Source organism: Lynx canadensis, chromosome A3, assembly GCF_007474595.2.
Source record: "Lynx canadensis isolate LIC74 chromosome A3, mLynCan4.pri.v2, whole genome shotgun sequence".
Lineage (NCBI taxonomy): Eukaryota > Metazoa > Chordata > Mammalia > Carnivora > Felidae > Lynx > Lynx canadensis.
In genome coordinates, this window is record NC_044305.1 from 75,944,509 (window position 1) to 75,964,524 (window position 20,016).

General features: G+C 34.6%; 1 protein-coding gene and 1 non-coding gene across 2 annotated transcripts in view; one reads left to right on the plus strand and one right to left on the minus strand.

The window, feature by feature from the left end:
• FANCL (FA complementation group L) overlaps positions 1-20,016 on the minus strand; it is an 84,981-nt gene that overhangs the window by 33,817 nt on the left and 31,148 nt on the right. The window contains exons 6-7 of the mRNA XM_030310652.1: positions 15,722-15,818; positions 10,768-10,836 (exon numbers count right to left, since the gene is read on the minus strand). Coding sequence (XP_030166512.1) covers positions 10,768-10,836; positions 15,722-15,818 — 166 coding nt within the window. The remainder of the gene's footprint in view (positions 1-10,767; positions 10,837-15,721; positions 15,819-20,016) is intronic.
• LOC115511417 lies at positions 4,325-4,431 on the plus strand. Its single transcript, XR_003968059.1, has one exon. It is a non-coding gene; the product is annotated as a U6 spliceosomal RNA (small nuclear RNA).

Below are 20,016 nucleotides of genomic sequence, written 5' to 3' on the forward strand. Positions count from 1 at the left end.
CATCTACAACTGTGAATCCCTTCCAGAAGGTTTTCAATTTTTTTCCCAGATCTGGAGGCTACAGGGCTATGGCCTTACAAAATGCATTTCTTAAATATTAAGACGTGAAAGTCAAAATCATCCCTTGATCCACAGGCTGCAGAATGGATGTCGCACTAACAGGCATGAAAACATGAATCTCCTCGTAGATCTCCATCAGAGCTCTTGAGTGACCAGGTACGTTGTCAATGAGTAGTGACATTTTTAAAAGTAATCTTTTTTTTTCTTACCATGTTGTAAACAGATGTGATGTCTCCCAGGCTTTGTTGTTCCATTTATAGAGCACAGGCAGAGCTGATATAGCATCATTCTTAAGAGCTCTAGGATCTTCCGAATGGTAAATGAGCACCGGCTTCAACTTAAAGTCACCAGCTGCATTAGGCCTTAAAAAGGCAGTCAACTTGTCATTTGAAGCTTATGAGGCCAGGCATTGACTTCTCTCTCGCTATGCAAGTCCCAGATGGCAGCATCTTGCAAAGAATGCTGCTTTGTCTACACAGAAAATCTCTTCTTTAGTGTAGCCACCTTCATTCACTATCTTAGCTAGATCTTTCGAATAAAGTTACTGCAGCTCCTAGATCGGCACTTGCTGCTTCACCTTGCCCTTTTATGCTTTAGAGAGGACTTCTTTCCTTGAACCTCATGAACCAACCTCTGCAGCCTCAAACCTTCCTTCTGGTACTTCCTCACCTCTTCCCTGCCTTCACAGAATTGACGAGAGTTAAGGCTTTTCTCTGCATTAGGCTTTGGCTTAGAAGAATGCTGTGACTGGTTTGCCTTTCTATCCAGACCGCTCGAACCACTAAACAGTTTTGCTTTCTTATCATTTGTGTGTTCACTTATGTGTTCACTGGAGTAACACTTTTAATCTCTTTCAAGAACTTCTTTGCATTCATAACCTGGTTTAGTGTTTGACTCAAGAGGCCTAGCTTTCAGCCTATCCTGGTTTTTACCATGCCTTCCTCACTAAGTTTAATCATTTCTAGCTTCTGATTTAAAGTGAGAGACCTTCAACTCTTCTTCTCACCTGAATACTTAGATGCCATTTAGGGTTATTAATTGGCTTAATTTCAAGATTTTTGTGCCTCGGAGAACAGGACAGCCATGGGAAAGGGAGCAAGACGGGGGAAAGCCAGTATGTGCAGCAGTCAGAACACACACAACATTTATCGATTAAGTTCACCATCTTAAATGGGTGCAATTCACGGGGACTCAAAACAATCACAACAGTCACATCAAGGTTCACTGGTCACAGATCATCATAATAAATAATAATGAAAAACCCTGAAATGCCGTAAGAATTACCACAGTGGACGGGGACCAGAAAGGAGCAAATGCTATTGGAAAACGGAGCCAAAAGACTTCCTCAAGGCAAGAGTCCACAAACCTTCTATTTGTAAAAGACAAAAACAAAAGCACAAAAGAAAATATCTGTGAAGTACAATAAAGCAAAACACAGTAAAACAAGGTGTGCGAGTACAGTAGATGCTGCCTCAGTCTAGCAAAAGCTCCAGTGTTCTAAGACTGCCCACAGAACACCAAAAGCTGTGCAATTCATGTACTATCTCCTAATTTCATGCCTTTGTTCTTTGGCTAATGCAGTTGTCTCCTGAAGTATCATCTCCCTTCCCAAACCAAACTTCTCATGCCTCAAGACGCACTGAGCTCAAGTAACATCCTATCCAGAAAACGTGCTTAGTCACATCAGGTTAGATTATGTGCTTCTTCTCCACCTTATCACAACAGCTCATCATGACACTCAACATATTTTACTAAAATCATCTTTTTAATAACTCTCTCCTTATCAGACTGAAAGTTAATCCTGAAAGCCTACCCTAGGTATTAGAACCTGTCTAATTCACCACAACAATGTCCGGATCCAACTCAGTGCTCCACATATTACTAGTGGAAATAAATGTATGCGACATTTAAATTGTTCCCTACTGAAAAATGTTGCTTCTTGCTTTTCTGTTTATGTCCTTTTTCAAGGTTAACTATAAAGGAAGACTTGACCATGACAGCTATACAATTTCATCTAATAAAGCATTAAAAATAAGATAGAACTTCCCTAGTAGACCTTTGATAAGTTAGTTCCTCTTACTTATCTTCCTAAGTTCTATGAAAGTCCAAAGAACCCTGAACTTTCCACACTAATCCCCTCCGTATAACACAAGTGGGTGGGAAAATAAGAGGATTTATCTCTTTTGTCACTTGCCTGTAGTTGGAAATGTGGGACTCCATTCGTATTCAGCACACTTATTCAGAAATTTCAGTATTTCTCTTTAACTAGCAGCCCACTGGCAAAAGCAAAGAATGAATTTTAACATCCCATGTTCACAACTAGTTTATACATCAGAATTCAAATAAAGTAGTAACTGCACATCTAATATTTAATATTCTATAAAAAAAGGGGGGGGGGTAAAAGCTACTAGGTAAGGAAGGTGTATTAAATACACACATCTAATTTCAGTCCCTCCCCAAAATGCACTAAAACTATGTTATCGCTGTTTTTTCTTCATGGCATAATCTCACAAAAAAACAGGGAGAACTAGACAGGCAACAAAAACAAAATTTTGGAAGCAGAAAAAACAAAGTGATTGCTCACAGACGCAAATTCCTAAAAATATAAGAAATGAAATCTGGCGATATACAATATACATCAAAGATCATAGGTGTGTGATCAACAAACAGTTATAACATACACCATGACCTAACAGGGTCTATTTCAAGAACACAGGACTGGTTTAATATTAGGAAATCCAATGATTCACCACATTAACAGATTAAAGGAGAAAAACAATTTGATTATCTCTTTGTGTTTAAAGAGAATACATTTAATAATTTCAACTTCCCAGTCATAACAAAACTCTTAGCAAACTAGAAATAAATTCCATTAATTATTGTTAAAGGATTTCAGTACAAGAAATACATAGACAAAAATCTACCTAATATTAAAAACTCAGAAGTTTTTCCTTTGAGATCTAGAACAATACAAGAACGCTTGTGTTTACTATTTATAGTTCACATTGTATTGGAGAGCTTAGCCAGAGCAGTAAAGGGCGGGGTGGGGGAGGTATAAAGATGGGAATGGAGGAAATAAAACTGTTGTTACAAATAATTGTTACAAATGATATGATTACGTTCACAGTAAATCCAATGAATTTATTGATAAATTATTAGATAAGACTTTAACAAGGCTAGTGGATAGAAAATCATTAAAGAAAACAGATTTAAATACATCAGCAATAAACAAAACGGAAGGAAAAAAAGGGGGAAAAAATGACTACTATACACAACCAAGAATGGCCAAATTAAAAAGTATGAAAATACCAAGTGATAACCTGGATATCATTTTTTGCCTCTTAGCTCCAAATCCACCCTCATTATTTATCTGCTCTATGGTAATAGAAGTTTACCCTGTAAGCATGTCTCTTTAACAGCTACATGATGTTCCGCCTTATCAGGAGAAGATGCCATAAGGTTAACTGCTTACCAATTCAGGCTGTGGTGTCCTGTCCACCAGCCTTGGTCAACTTATACCTCACAGGAGTGTTTTCTGCTTGCTCAGGGACTACCAGGCAGAAGGTTGGAAGAGTCTTCTCCAAGAAATCTAACCAACCAATCAATCATTCAAAAAGACCTAAAAGGTACTGACATTTGGCATTCCTCACTACACGATCTACTCAGATGACTCTACACGAAGGTTCACAGTTGACAGGCCCCACATACGCACTCAAAGCTTCCAAAGAGCTTTTTATAGCTGACTTTTCATCACAAGCAGATAAGCAAAGATTATAAGCCTAGACAAAAAAGCAACTCAAGGAAATAGAAACGACTCAGAGGCGGAGGGAAAAAAAAAAAAAAGAAAAATATTACTATCTCTGGGGAAAAAAGAATATATACCTATGAAGTGAACTCTTAGAGATGAACATGACAGAAGTAAAAAGAAAAAAACAAACAAAGAAAACACTGCAACAGGAAGGTTATGAGGTAAAGTTGATGAAATTTCCCAGAAAATAAAGCTAACAGAAAACCTAATATAGATGGCTAAGAGGAGATGTAGACAAGTGATGGAAATTGGGGGCGGAATGAGTGTTAAGTACAGAGAAAACTACAGAAGTGACAAAGTAAGGTAACTGTTAACTCTAGGAATAGCAACAGCCAGGGTGACAAAGGAAAAATGAGGGTTAACTACAAGGCTCATCTCTGCATAATACACATACGTGTTCATAATAATGTAAACCCTGAATATTAATATAATCAAAATTAAAAGATAACTATTTGGGCGCTCACCTCAGCAGCACATCTACTAACATTGGAATAATACAGAGAAGATTAGCATGGCCCCTGCATAAGGAGGACACACAAATTCGTGAAACATTCCATATAAAAAAAAAAGTAAATAAATAAAAGATAGCTATTTGGGGAAAACAGGAAGATACGAAGTATGCATGTGTGTGGAGTGGGAGAAGAAACAGCAACCTCATCTATAGTGGAAAGTTAACAGATAAGGACTAACACAAAAACAAAATGCAGTATAATTACAAGAGCACGTAATAATACAAATAATATTATAAGACCAAAAGGATCAGCTAAAAATTAAAAGTCACTGACTCTGCAGAAGGAGAAAAAGGTGGGAAGGTGGCTAGGAAGTACTATTTGTTCTAAAAAGCAAACAACATCAACAAAAACCCTGTAACCTAACTCTTCAAACTATGTTCTCATGTAACTATAGTAAAAAGTAAAAACTTAAAAACAAATAGCTTGCCCATACTGTCATGGTAAACTAGGAAATATTATTTTTTTAAGTTTATTTATTTTGAAAGAGAGAGAGAGAGAGAGGCAGGGAGTGAGGGGGAGAGAGAGAATTCCAAGCAGGCTCTGAGCTGTCAGTGCAGAACCTGACATGGGGCTCGAACCCATGAACCATGAGATCGTGACCTGAGCCAAAACCAAGAGCCGGATGCTTAACCAACGGAGACACCCAGGTGCCCCTAGAAAATATGATTTCTTAAACAAGTATTCACAGTAGCAACACATTTTTTAAATGCTTAGGTGTAAATTCAACAAAAATATGCAAAATATGGATTAAGAAACCACTGTCCCTTAAGTGAGGGACCTAAATAAATGTAAGCATAACCAGTTCCTAGTTTATGGACATGACAGTTCTTAATTTGATGGATAAACATAAACCTAACTAAAAACTAAATTATTCTAAGGAGTTCCTAGGATAAATGCACAGCATTATCAGTGATGTTTTAAAAACTAAAATATTTTGTCAAGTGACAAGCATAGTTTCAAAGCTATTATCTGGTGAGAACCCCATTCTAAATGAAGGCATTACAGGTGATTTTATATTTTCTTAAGTTTGCTTATTTGTATTTTCTCTCTCTTTTTTAGAATTAATGCAGGGTACTTTTAAAATAAGTTACTGGGCACCGGCGTGGCTCAGTCAGTTAAGCATCCAACTCTTGATCTCAGGTCAAGTTATGATCTGGGTCATGAGATCAAGCCCTGTGTTAGGCTCTGCACTGAGCATGGAGCCTCCTTGGGATTCTCTCTCCCCCCTACCCATCTCTGCCCCTCACCTGTTCATGCTCTCTTTCTCTCACTCTCTCTCAAAATAAATCAACAACAACAACAACAGTTATTAAAAAAGAAAAAAATGAAAGATGGCTACTAGATTACTGAGGCCAATATCACATTGATACTTTTACCATATCACATGATCTCAACATTGAGTTAAGTTTCTTTGTTTTGGTCCTTTTGATATCTTTTTAAGCATACCACTATGGCAAAAAAACTGCCTTGGCAAAAGCACATTTAATTAATCAATTTAAGAGTGAACAAGAATCCAGTACTTGGTGTTCTCCAATAAAGAGAGCAAAGAAAAAAATGGAAAGAAAGATAATCCAGGAGGGCAAAAAAGGAGTAGTTGCACAGTATCCTTAGATGGGGTATGGAGGGTTTTTCCCCAGACATTGTTTATTTTAAATCAAATTTATTTTTCTCAATATCTCTGTGAAAAAGAAAAAGTTCATTATCTGCATACACATATGAACTGAGGCAAGGGGCAGTCACATGACTTGTTTGAAATTATACAATTAAGTCAATGGCTGAACTGTAAACAAAACCAACGATTCCCAACTGCTAGTCGGCTGCTCTAACTAATGGATCATGCTCCCTGCTATGTAATAGGACTGTTTCCTTTAATTATGAGTTCTTCATTCACCATCAGCTTATCAGCCAGAGGTTTCATCATTGGTTTTGCTATTCTTGCATTCATGGCATTACTCTAAGTATATGAGACTTCCATGACAAAAAACATAAAGACCGCTACTTACTGTATCATACCAAATCTGAAAATTCCAACTGCAATGGCAAGGATACATCACCAAACCTGCACTTAATGGCACAGTTACAGGTAGAACTGCAATTCTAACACCTATTTGGGGTTGATCAGTGACCTGGAGAGAATGAATTGTGTTCTTTTAGATCCCAATTTCAGTGCACTTAAAATCTTACATTACAGAATTCTATGGTCTCATTAGTCAACAAAATCTGCAAATACAACCTGGAAGTAAAAGTCCCAAATGTAGCAGATTGTTAAAGATACATTTTGGAGCATCTGTGATGCTGGGAAGTAGACTAAGATAAAAATCATGAGATATTCTTACATTATACGCTAAAATCTATAAAAGAAAATTTATTGGGTAAACAAAGTAAATTGCTGAAAAGACGTATGCAGTCACTTGTCTTTGAGAAGCACTTTGTGTTTCTTTGGCACAGATCACGGCAGCAGTAGTAGCAGCAGCCTTGCCCTTGGTGCTGATTTCTTACTACTCTAAATGTCTCCTCTGAGCCAGAATACACTGGCTGTTGCTGATCATGCTGTGAGACACCTGCACTGGCTACTAGGCTTGTCATGACGCACAAAACCCTACCATCTTCAGCTTGACATTGTGCAAGTTATAATTATTCATCCAAATGAATATGTCAGAGCAGCAGCAGCAGACCTCTCATCAGAGCAAAAGAAAAATACATCAAAACATTATCAACCCAGCAGGAAGACAGGGACCATAAGGAAAATTACCCATTTTTAATATGGATGCCACAAAGCCATGCCTATTATTTCACAAAAAGAAAGGAAAATAAAGATCTTCCAAGTTTAAAGTCCAGAAACACTGAATCCAAAGAGGAAATGTACAAAAACAGACAAGGATTTTTTAAATCAATTATCTGGGACCTATTTACAATCTCGTAAATAGAAGTTTGCTGTTAGACTATGTTTATTTTGCTTAAGAACTACAACTGTTTGAAGATTGTTAAGAGAAAATAACTCCCACAAGCAAAATTGTTTCCAAAAAGGCAATGGAAAAAGACCATACAAAGTGGTCTGATACTGCTTCTTACGCTTAAAATAAACCTTGCCAATACTCTTATCATGTCTAAAAGACTCAAGAGTTCATACCACTGGTAGAATCACCAAAATGCTTATGATGTATTGCTATGCTCGATGCTAAAACAGGTAAATAGTGTGTTTTGAAAATTTTCTAAATTTTAATGGCAAATGTAAAAGAAAAACTGAAATCACCCCTAGACTTACACAATGAAGACAAATCCAAATTTTATGAGCATATACTAAATAGCCAAGTGTAAATAAGAGTCCCAGCTCCTAATTAAATGTGAAAAAAACATATAACTTTTAGAATATTAGGAAACTATCTTTTCAGAACAAGATATGAAAGATTTTCTCATTCAAGACACAAAAAGCAGAAATCACAAGAAAGAGATGATACATGGGACCACACTGAAAGTTAAACTTCTGACTGACAGAAAAGATCATACACAAAGTTAACAAGTATGCCACAGAAAGAAGATACATTCCATGTAACCAACAACTGGTATCCAAATAAAAAAGGGACACTTACAATAAAAGGCAAAATTTTAAATATACAAAGACTTTAAGTACCATAATGATGATTATCAATTCTTGTTAAAAATTAAGGTCAGACTACCGTAGGACTAAGACTTGGAAAGGATTTGGAAAAGTAGGTATTACTATGCAATCCTGGGTACGAGTGTAAACTTAGACAACCAATTTGGGAAGGCAATCTGGCAACATTTGGTAATCTCAAAGAGGCACATTCCTTTCAATCCAACATTTTCACTTCTAGGCATAAGCCACCCTAAAAGTCTCCCACGTGTACAAGGAAACATAAGGATGTTCACTAGAGCACTACCTAAGAAATTGTGAACAACCCTATCAGTATGGCAATGAAGAAGTTAACTGGTGGATTCATATAATGGAACTATATTAAGCATTTAAAGTAAATGTACTAAACATACAAAGACCATGGGTAAATCTCAGAAACAATGCTGTTTAAAAACTTCAGCCAGCCTGTATTATAGAATATGGCATGAGCAAATGTGGCAAAAAAATATGCACGGATAGACCATGTATCAATTTCAGGAAGGTGGTTACCTCTAGAAAGGGAGAGAAGAAAAAAAGGAAAAAGAGGGAAATAAAGTCTTACTTGTTCCTAGAACATTTTATTCCTAAGAGAGAGACAGAAATAAAAGATGTAAGTGAAACAAACATGACAAAAAGTTAACATCTGTCAAATCAGAGTCTGTGGATAAAAAGGAAGGTAGCCAAATTTTCATCTGTACTTTACCAAGAATTTTAGTATCTTCTTTAATTAAAAAATAAATAGGACATTCCAGTTACTAATTAGTTCTGTCTTCTTAGAGCTAGTACAAAACAGAAAACTTGCTGTATGACCTAATTAAATCTAAAATTCATCCCATGCATGGGGCGCGTGGGTGGTGCAGTCGGTTAAGCGTCCGACTTCAGCCAGGTCACGATCTCGCGGTCCGTGAGTTCGAGCCCCGCGTCGGGCTCTGGGCTGATGGCTCGGAGCCTGGAGCCTGTTTCCGATTCTGTGTCTCCCTCTCTCTCTGCCCCTCCCCCGTTCATGCTCTGTCTCTCTCTGTCCCAAAAATAAATAAATGTTGAAAAAAAAAAAATTAAAAAAAAAAAATAATAAAAAAAAAAAAAATAAAAAATAAAATTCATCCCATGCTTAAATGTGCAAGGCATTGAGCTGGTGTTAAGGAACGATAGAAACTTTGAAATAAATTACCCTCAGAGACTTCCCAGTGTATTGAAATCACAAATTTTGCTAAATGACAGAATAAGGTAAGTGCTAACACTCTTTTTGTGGAGATGCAAACTTTTTCACAGATTTAAGTATGGGAAAAACCTGAGTTACCTACATTCAAAAACACTAGAAACTCATCAAAAGTATAGTCTTGGGATTTTGATATATATTAAAATATCATCTAGAGATAGCAGATCTGGAAAGAATAATACAAGCACAGTGTTATCTCATAATCTCACACATAACAAAATTTACAGAGCCAATAGGACATGTGTATTTAAAAAAAAGGAAAATATATATTTTAAAAAGAGGAAGGCCAAATAGAAAATGTACATTTGGAAAAGAGGAAAAGTTTCTTTAAAAAAAAAAAAAAAAAAAACACAGCATTTCTTAGATATTTATAACATATATCAGAATACCAAAAGCAAATCACAGGGTATTTCCTCTCCTTTATTTTGCTGTGTTTTCTCAATTTCCATCGAAAGGAGGGAGACTTTTGTTTTTAAAGAAAAAAATTAGAAAAATAATTTTTAACATGTATGTGATTAAAAGGATATTTGAACTTACACAACACTATTTAAATCCTGTTAGGTTTTTTAAAAAACTAACTACATATACAATCACTTGACTCTGTTTTTATTGAAAACATTAAGCATAAATTATCACTTGGCCCTATCAAAATTTCCTAACACAAATATGGGCAGCCTAGAGAGTATCTGTAAAATGTCCACAGGAATGTTTTTTCCCCCTCTTTGCGTAAGAATAGAAATGCTCTCTCTATTTTGCTATCAACTGCCACAATTTACTTGGTGAAAGAAGGACCCTGCCTGTCATCATTAGATTGTTCTTGGAGTCTAACCACCACTCTGTCAGATCTTTAAAAATCACACACACGTCATGTTGATGATGGTGCTACTAATACCCATACCACCTTGTATCTACATAATGCTGCTGTTTACACTGCACTTCTAATTTCATCCTCTTGTTAAATTATCAGCAACTTTTTAAGAAATTAAATTGACAGAAGCAGGAGCAAGAATTTCCTACATTCTTTACATGAAGTATGAATGTTCCAAAGCCCACACAAAAATATAATCTAAGTTCAGGGATGAATTATGGGAACTCCTTTATAACAATAAAAACTGAGTGGAAATGATTTGTATTTTCAGTCATAACTCATTCTCCTATGAAAAATGATTCTCTGATATTATGCCATCAATATTAACAGTTTTAGCAATCTGAAAAATCCACTCAACTTTTCACTTACTGCTCACGGCTTTATAGAGTTCTTTATGATTTAAATTTAAAGGAAAATTTCTGTCATTAGACCTTCATATTTATCTACTATGAGGCATAAACATCTCAATACTGGATGGTGTGTTTACATGTGAGGTGAGGGAGAAAGTAGGTATTAACTACTAGAAAATATGGAAAAAAAGCACTCTAAAAGTTCTGTTTATAAATAAATGCTTAGGAAAAAACCTAAAAAGAAAAAAAAAACACTCTATAACCTATAAAGGCCACTTATGCTTTTTAGCTACTTAAAATAAATTTAACAACTTACCTGTGGTGTCCAAGAAACAGAAAATGGAACAGGAAAATCCACAAAACAATCTGGTGATTCTGCAGGGTACTACAAAAAAGCATAACATCAGGTGATTTTTGCTTCTGTGTGGTAATTTCACACGAAGTATCTTAGAAAAACTGAATAGGAAAAGTTTTATTATAAATTCAAACGCATTATATATACATATTTTGATTCTATTCTTATAGAAAATGTCAAGAGCTAATTAATAGTCAAGTTATGCTCAGGAGGTTCAAAGTTTGGTGACTGGGATGCCAAAGCACTGGGTTTTGAGTAAAGAATAATGAATTAATTCAGTGTCAGGTCACCTGTTAATGTAAGTTGAGGGGAGAACCACACAGGATCTCAGTTTCTTTATCTTTAAAACGAGAGATTTTTCATCTTTAAAACTGATTGGTATTTAATATCCTTTCAACCTAAAATTTAATCTCAGTCTCAGTCACTATTTAAAAATGCTGTATCTGTTAAAAGAATCATGAAATGTACAAAAAATGTAAGCTATCAATTAAAAGAAGTATTTTCCACAACAAAGCAATTACTCCTAGCAAGAACATAAATAAAAAGAAGCAATGAAATGCTTTCTGGTTATTAAGGAAAAATAGAAGTAACAGCTTTAAGAAAAACCTTTTCATGGTTGATAAAGAGAAAATTAATTCAATACCTTCACACAAAAAGTGACAGTCATTAAGGACAAATCAGATGTCCAAGTTAAGAAAGACAAAGGCAATTTTTCCTAAAATCAATTTCATTATTATAGAATTGTACTACATGATTTCTGTAAAATCCAATTCTGGATTCTTGAAAGTCACATGTAATTATAAAATACTCATTTCTTTTTTCATTAAAAAGCAAAACTTACTAGGAGAAAATGAGTTTGGGGAAAACCTCTGTCTCTCATTTGAGAAAATGTTTAAAAGAAGTTTTAGACTTTCACTTTTTTCACTACTTCGCTGAATAAGCAAATGGGTTCCAAGAATTAGCACTACAGTATTTAGCACACGCCAGCCCATCCGAAGTCAATGTTTTGAAAAGAATTAACATTTAGTTATAATATGTGGTTTGCTAAAAAGAAGCTTATCAACATATTCTGATGGTACCTGACTACACAGAACTGGTAACACAAAGGAAAGTATACAGGAAATCATATAAAAATATAATAATGATTTAATTTGGAGAAAAGGAAAAAAGAAGAAGGTCAGGCTGAGACTGAGGGAGCTCTAGTACAATTCTAAATATCAGATTCTAAGTACTTCAGATTATAACTGTTATAATCACTACAAAAATGATCTGTATGCCATTTTTACAAGTCCTGTGATTATTTCAAAGTAAGTGCAGGCAGAGACCTTAACTTTCTGATTTCTAGTTCTGCTAACTTGTATGATCTTGGACAAGTCATTTAACCTCCCTGGCTGTTTGATATGTAAAATTGATGGGACGCAACTAAAAGTCTTATAACATCTCTTCCCTCTAACATGTTAAGATTCTGTAAAAATAATAATGCACACTTGAAACCTCCATGGGTCAAAAATGGAGTATCTAGTTCAATTTAAATTGCTGCTTTTTATCTCCTACTCATGCCGACAATGAACAATATCAACTCTTTAACTTAAATCATCAATCTAGGGAAGAGTACAAAGTTAATGAAATGTTTACTGTATTGAGAGTAGATGAACAAAGGAAAATAGCTGTTAATGTGGAAGTCATTTAGTACATACAGCAACATTATTTTAAAAGAAATTATGATCCTAATCCAAATAGGACTCAGTAAATAAGTATATACAGACAGATACAGAAAGAGACCTACAGATAGTTAAAAAAGAAGTTAGAATAAATTTGATATGATCCCATATCCATAAATGAGTCTCCACAGAATTTTAGAATTTGAGATAAGAACATCTTTCAAATACATTTTTATGTATAATTATGCAGACATACAAATATAATAAATTAGATTGATCTATCTGTAGGTGACTTTATTGTAGAAGTTAAATGCAAATATACTGTATGTTATATTCATGTTCAACATCGATTTTGTTTATATAAGAAACTATACATAATTGTATATAGAACCTAAAAAGCAAACTGATATACTTCTGGAAGACTTAACATGAATTATGAAGTAGGATCCTAGATATTTCAGAATCATTTGTGTGGTAGCACTAACTACAACACAGATGACTAATGCAATATTGTGAAACAGCTTTATCAAAATTCAGATAGTTTTTGATAGGAAGCTGTATAGATAGGTATATATAAAACCAGAGACTAATTGCCAAGTTTTTCTTTAGCAGTCTAAATGACAACAAAAGCTCCACATAAAGGGGCATTAATTAAAAAATAAGTGGTCAATCATTTTTATTAACAGTTTTTCAAATCTCACTTGAAACAATTCAATCAAATCAGTAACGATAAAAGAATTATCATAGCATATTAAGTAAATATTTTTATCATAGATGGTACTTTTTAGATTCTGTAGCATATTGTTCTAAGGAAAATTTTAACCCAAATGTTCTGTGATTGGAGCATCTAAGCAGCAAGGTTACCGCCATGTAAATACATACAAACTGTAGCAAATTACAGAAACAGCCAACAGAGACAGAGTGCCCAGCCTCTGAAACATGTGATTTGGTTTTCAAGTAGTTCTGCCCTTGGCCAAAGCCGAGGAAGCTCTGGTCCACCAGGTATTGTAAATACTGCATAGAAATACACCTAGAAAAGTGACAAAATTCAACTGTTTCTCTTTTTTGATTTATGTACTTACTTAATAGAGTGATTATTTAAAATTAATATTTTCTTTGAGGGTTGGAGACAGTGAGGGGGAATGGCAGAATTGGGAGAATATGTATTTAAGCAAAAAAATAAATGTGTTCTTTGACTATATATCAAAAAGTATCAGATATAAGAAATAAAGGTTTGTATATTTGCAAAGATAAGCGTGCTTTATGGTTTACTTTTTTTTTAATCAGCTTGACTCTTTAAAATTTAGTTTGAGCTATGATATTTGCCTTATATACTCTTAACGTATAGCTTCAGTTATCAGTTTTTAACTGAAAATCCCAAATACTCCTAAAAGAAGAAGAAGAAGAAGAAGAAGAAGAAGAAGAAGAAGAAGAAGAAGAAGAAATTACCACATCTAAAATACATCTTTGGTTTATGAAAACTGAACCAAATGGACAATTAAGGACTCTAATGAAATCATACCAACATCAGATTCATTCATTTCCACCTTGGCTTTTTTTGTTTTTTTTGATATAGTTTTTTTCTTAATTCTTTCCTTAACTTAAATAAAGCTTTCTAGTCTCTCTTGCCAGGACATCCATAACAATGCTTCACAGCTATCGATGCTGCAAATATGGACACTGAAAACATTCTTCACAGAAATTATATTAAGTGTCACCTTATCTACCCAAAAAAAGATGTAATAAAAAGCAAACAGGATGGAACATACTAGTGGCTACATCCTCACTCTCAATACTACTAATAATGTCATTAATTAGAGTTAATAACAAAATCTTGTAGTTACAGGCAGAGCTGATGTAAAGCATCGTCTTAGTAAAAAAAAAAAATAAAAATTATTTTTTATAAAAATCAGGCTATTAAAAAAACATTACCCCACCAGCACCCAGAATAAGGATGAGATGCATTTAAAATTTTTCATTTTGGTCTTCACAGTGGCAAAGGAACTTTTATCAATGTACAAAGTATAAACAAATAAAACTTTGAAGTAAATGACAGAACCCTTGCCACTAGTGGTATGTGACCTTTGGTGGTAGAATAAAGTAAGATTTCTCCCTGATCGAAAGGAAGGAAGGAAGGAAGGAAGGAAGGAAGGAAGGAAGGAAGGAAGGAAGGAAGGAAGGAAGGAAAGAAAGAAAGAAAGAAAAAAGAAAGCAAGCACACCTTTAAAAAGAAAATAAAAAATGTTCACCTTAACAAAACTATCCATAATATCTTCTTTTACAAACAAGATTTCTATCCCACTAATTTTTTCAACACTTAACAGTCATGAATCTTAAAATTATACCTGAATATTCTGTGTGTGAGGAAAAAGAGAAAGTCATTTCTCAACTTGTCTGATAAAGAAGCATTATAAGATACCAACTTTTCTGTGTCACCCCGTACAGCTTTATATATTTTCTCTCGTGGAAAGCTTAAATGCCAGACACATTTTTAAAAAGGACAAACACAATTGATCTTTTCATCACTACAATCTTCTGAAATAGAGTTGATTGATGATTCCTAGAAACAAAAAAAGTTAAATGTCCTAGTTTTCCCAAATTCTAATGTTTCCCTAGTGATTACCAAGTAAATGATTACTATGCTGAACTTGCTTATTCTACTTATTTCTCAAAGTTCAAAATCTAGAACTAAAAAATAAAGATGAAACAGCTATGTTTTGTGCCAATAAAGTTAGTAAGTAATCACAGATCACCAACCTGTGAAGAGTCTACAAATGAAGGCATAACCTCTGCAAATTCTTAAAATACAGGAGTAAAATTTCAGACAAAACAAGCAAGCAATAAAAAGCAATGCATGTGGATGTGTTTTCAGAGTCTGAGTGATGTTCAGAAATAAGAACTACAAATGTAATTCATAGAGCTGAAGACAAGAGACTTCAGTGAAACTTTACTTGGGACAGTGGAAACTCAAGTTTTTTCTTTGTACAGCATTACAAATGGCACGTGGAGACTTATCCGTAATATTTATTATGAAGCCTATATTTTGATCCAATTTGCACTGAACAGTGACATGAAATTATGTCTATGCTTTTGGAAACTTGAGGGGTAAGTTTTAGGAGCTTTCCAAAATAAATTACTTAAAGTACCAAATATATTTTTTTTTTGGAAGCAACTAGCACCTCTTTACATTGAAAACATTCAGAGTTCATTTCACAAAGTATTTCCTAACCATAACAGTTTAATGAAGCACATACCTTTGCCTTCAACTTGAGAGTAATTAAATGTTTTCTACCAGAAGCATCTTCAGCTTTTAACTTGATGGTACTGAGACAAGTATCCACAAATACAAGTCTGGTGAGTAGAAGGAAATAAAAAATGATCATGCTAGGGAGGGCAAAGTTGGGGGGGGGAGGGGGAGGTAAAGGATGGTAGAATTCAAAATGAAAATATCTGCTGTATTCCTATTAATCCATTACAAAAATTAATCCGAGGAATTTCTGCATGCCAGCCCTTTATGCAGCTATAGATTTACTGCCGTTAATATACCAGCCTGGTGCTTAATGCAGTCATAGATCTCTGGATTATTTACAATGTGTGTCAAGGCTCATGCTGTGGTCAGTGAGCACTATGTTTCGGTTTTCCATCACTGGAACCTTTGGCACACACAGCATGTTGCTGTCAGCTTCTACTTATGTACACATTAAACTTCCTGTCAAACTCTTTGATCCATTTCTGTAGTTTCATACAGTATGAGACTTTTGTGCTTCCTTTATTTGTTTTTCTCTTCAATGAACTTCTCCTTTATTATCAATAATGTTAGTGTACAAAAATCTGGCTGATATTAGTTCATATACTCAATTGATGCTCTAAGGAAAAGGTTATATAAGCACAGGTACAGTCCAATCTGGTAACAATAAATTTTCTTTTTGTGCAATATATAGCTTCTGACATTTAACCTGGACATGCATTCAAGATGACTAATATTTTAAACCCATAGCACAAGCACAATTGTTTCTGGCTTTAAGTTGCTCTAAATGCATGAATTTTCTACAACGGAAACCAATACCCTTTGAAATACATCATTCTGTAAAAATATGGTCCCTTGAGTAGTATAAGCTACTGCCAAAAAGGTTCAAATTTAGCAGTATATTTACTAGTGAACTGGGCATGTGGATATTTTTTGACATTTTTACAATACTATTCTCTTGTAAAGATAAAAAGTAGCCTAAGAGTATTGCACAACTTATCACCCAGACTGATGGTGAGACCCATTAGAGTTCAGAACTAACATTAGCCTCCTCACCTAGGAAACATTTCTTTTAACATCACTATATGCCATCTAGTCACTAGCCAGATGTAATGGTAAAATGGGTCAATTTCAAGAAATGCTGGGCAATAGTTGTGGAACACTGCTTGTAATGAAAAATAGATCTAAGTCTGAAGATCTGGATCCTCAAAAATAGAATAAGAAGTAAAACAAAACAGTCTTTATCAACAGAAGAAATATGTATCCTAAACCATGCAAAGTCTAGGGTCCTAGAAAATAAATGAAAGCAAAATTATTCTAGAAAAAAACTATTTACATTAAAATATTAATGACTTGTAAGTAAAAGAAAATAATTTATATATCTGTAAACATCTCCCCAATCCCCTACCCCCGACAGTTTAGAACATGAGACTTCGTCACACGTTTCATCAAGACGACTCTAAGGCTCTGACTCTAAAAACGCTGACACTTCAGATTCAAGATGTTGAGACATGCATTCATATTCTCTCTAATCAAAACAGAACCAAGGAATTTTAAAAAGTTACAAATAAACAGTTAACAAAAAGAACAAGAAGGAACAAACATTAACAAGACAAATTTCCAACAGCTATTATAAAAATGAAAAGTGGTTAGAAAAGCACTGGGTGACAAAACAGATTAGAACAGGAAGAAAAGAAGGCTCCAGAGGGTAGACAGTGGGCAAAAAAAGGAAAGTTTGTATAATACGGAGAATAGAAAGTATGACTTAAATACAAGATGAAATTAAGAAAAATTTTTTAAAAATGCAAGAAACCAAAAAGGAATGAGGGAAGTTTAAGTGAAGTTATAAACAATAAAGCTATGACAAAAACTAATTGCTCCACCATTAGTTTTCAGTGAAAAGCATTTATGTAGTCATTAAAAATTTAGCTGCTTACTAATTATGATTTTCAGAATCCAGCAACAGACAAAACTAAGAGACTTAATTATAGTTATAGAAACTAATGTAAATATATTTGACCACGGCAATTTAAAAGGAAGAGAGGACAAAACTTGAGAGATAGAAGGAAAAGATATGAGGAAGGAAGATCAGGGACACTAAAATTTGTAATTGCTAATTTCAGAGTAAGAGATACCATCTTTAATTGAAGGGACATGAAAAGTTTAAGAAATATTAAAGCTAACAGAGGAATAAAAGAAGAGTGAGGAAGGGAGAGAAAAGGTAGTATGAGAGCCAAATCCTTTTCTACTGTAATAATTGGTATGTAATTTCCAAAACTGATAAATCAAGTTATATTGAATAAGGCACATTATTTAGAAATACGGAAGTTGTGAACATGAACATTTCAGTGAACGTGAACGTTTCAGTGTCTACCTTAAAGACTAAGAGCGGGGATACAAAAATGGTGTGGAGGAAAAAAAAAAAAGACTGCTGCTCTTTATCATAAGCCCTAAGTAGTTTACAATCATGATAAATATATAGACACAGAGAGAACAAGAGGGGTGGGGAGAGAAAAGGAAAGACTAAATCATTAACCAGTACTTTTCACACTGCTGCTCAGCATCAAAATATTAAAAGTTACTGAACATCTATAAAATAAGATAGAAATAAAAGTTCTGGTCTTTATGCAATTACACAAAAAATTATCTTCCCACAAAGTTTAAGACAGAGGAACTACATTAGATATGGCCTTGCTGTCAAAATGATCATAACGTTAATTCTGCTGAACTTTAAGAAGTAATTCAAATAAAGTATCAAAACAATGTTTGTAATTGCAGGTTAATCTCGGCATAGTCATTTAAAATTAAGCATTTTACCCATGCTGATGCCTGTCTACTTTGTATAAGGGACAGGAAGAAACCTTATTCTAAATTATTAACATCTTGGGTACAAATCTGCTAAACCAAATTTTAGCAGGGTACATCCGACAGCTAGCAGTCCTTCCAGCTGCACTTGGATGTCAGCATATCACTAAATCTGGCCAATGAACTGTAAGCAGTGATTTGTGCATCTCTTGAATCATTTGTAACAAAACCACGCCTTCTCCTCTCCCTACTCCTCTCATTCTCCCTGCCTGTACACTAGAACTTAAGCCAACATAAGCCAGCAAAGACCATGCAGACAAGAACAACACTCTTAGAGCAGCTCTGACCAACAGAACCTCTGCTAGGATGGAAGTAGTCTATACCTGCACTGTCCAAAACAGCAGCAACAGCCACATGTAGCTATGAAGAACTTAAAATACATTAAAACTGAATTTTCAATGTAATTTAAATATAAATATCAATAGCCACATATGGCTAATAACTACTGTACTTAACAATGCAGCCAGGGTGGGGCGCCTGGGTGGCTCAGTCGGTTAAGCATCGGACTCTTGATTTTGACTCAGGTCATGACCTCATGGTTCAAGGGTTCAAGCCCCATATCGGGCTCTGTGCTAATGGCACAAAGCCCGCCTGGGATTCTCTCCCCCTCCCCCCATCTCTCTCTCTCTCTCTCTTTCTCTCTCTCTCTCTCTCTCACACACACACACACACACACACACACACACACACACACACACAATCAATAAACTTAAAACCAAGCAAACAAAAAAATGCACCCAGGGTGGATGGTTGAGAAACAAAGAAACTTGAGTTCCTGGATGACCTTATGGACCAAACAGAGCCACGAACTCCCTCCTGACCAGCTTGCCTACCTCTCAACTGTTAAGTGAGAGATGAATAAAATTCTATCTTGTTTGAAAATTGAGAATTTGGTGTTCTCTTTGTTAACTGCACCTTAGCTTGTACCCTTACCAACAGAATGTATTTCTATCCACAATAAGAATAGTATCTTATTGTTTGGGGTATGGAAGAGATATTAAGGGAGGGGAAAAAAGTAATAAACTGTTAACAAGTAATATTAAAATCAATTTTTCTAAAAAAAGCCTATTTCAAATGTTCTGCTTTATTGTAAAGTTGGGTATCTCAATTTAGACAATATGGAATAACAGTAGTAGTTTTCACTCATTCAAGTAACATATAAATTCATATAAATAATAAACAGGAAAGTCATCACTTTTGAAAAGCTCACATTTTTGAAAAGTCATAAAATCACATTTAAAATTTATATTTAGAAGTTATTACTTATTTATTACTTATTTATATTTAGGTGTTCTTACTTAGCTAGGCATAATCCAAAATTGACTAAGAAAGTGTAAACATACAAATATAAAACCTAAAGAAAAAACTCTATTTTTGGCACTTTACTTTGTATTTATCATTTGCTACATTTCTTTACAAGTTACTGCTTACAATAAA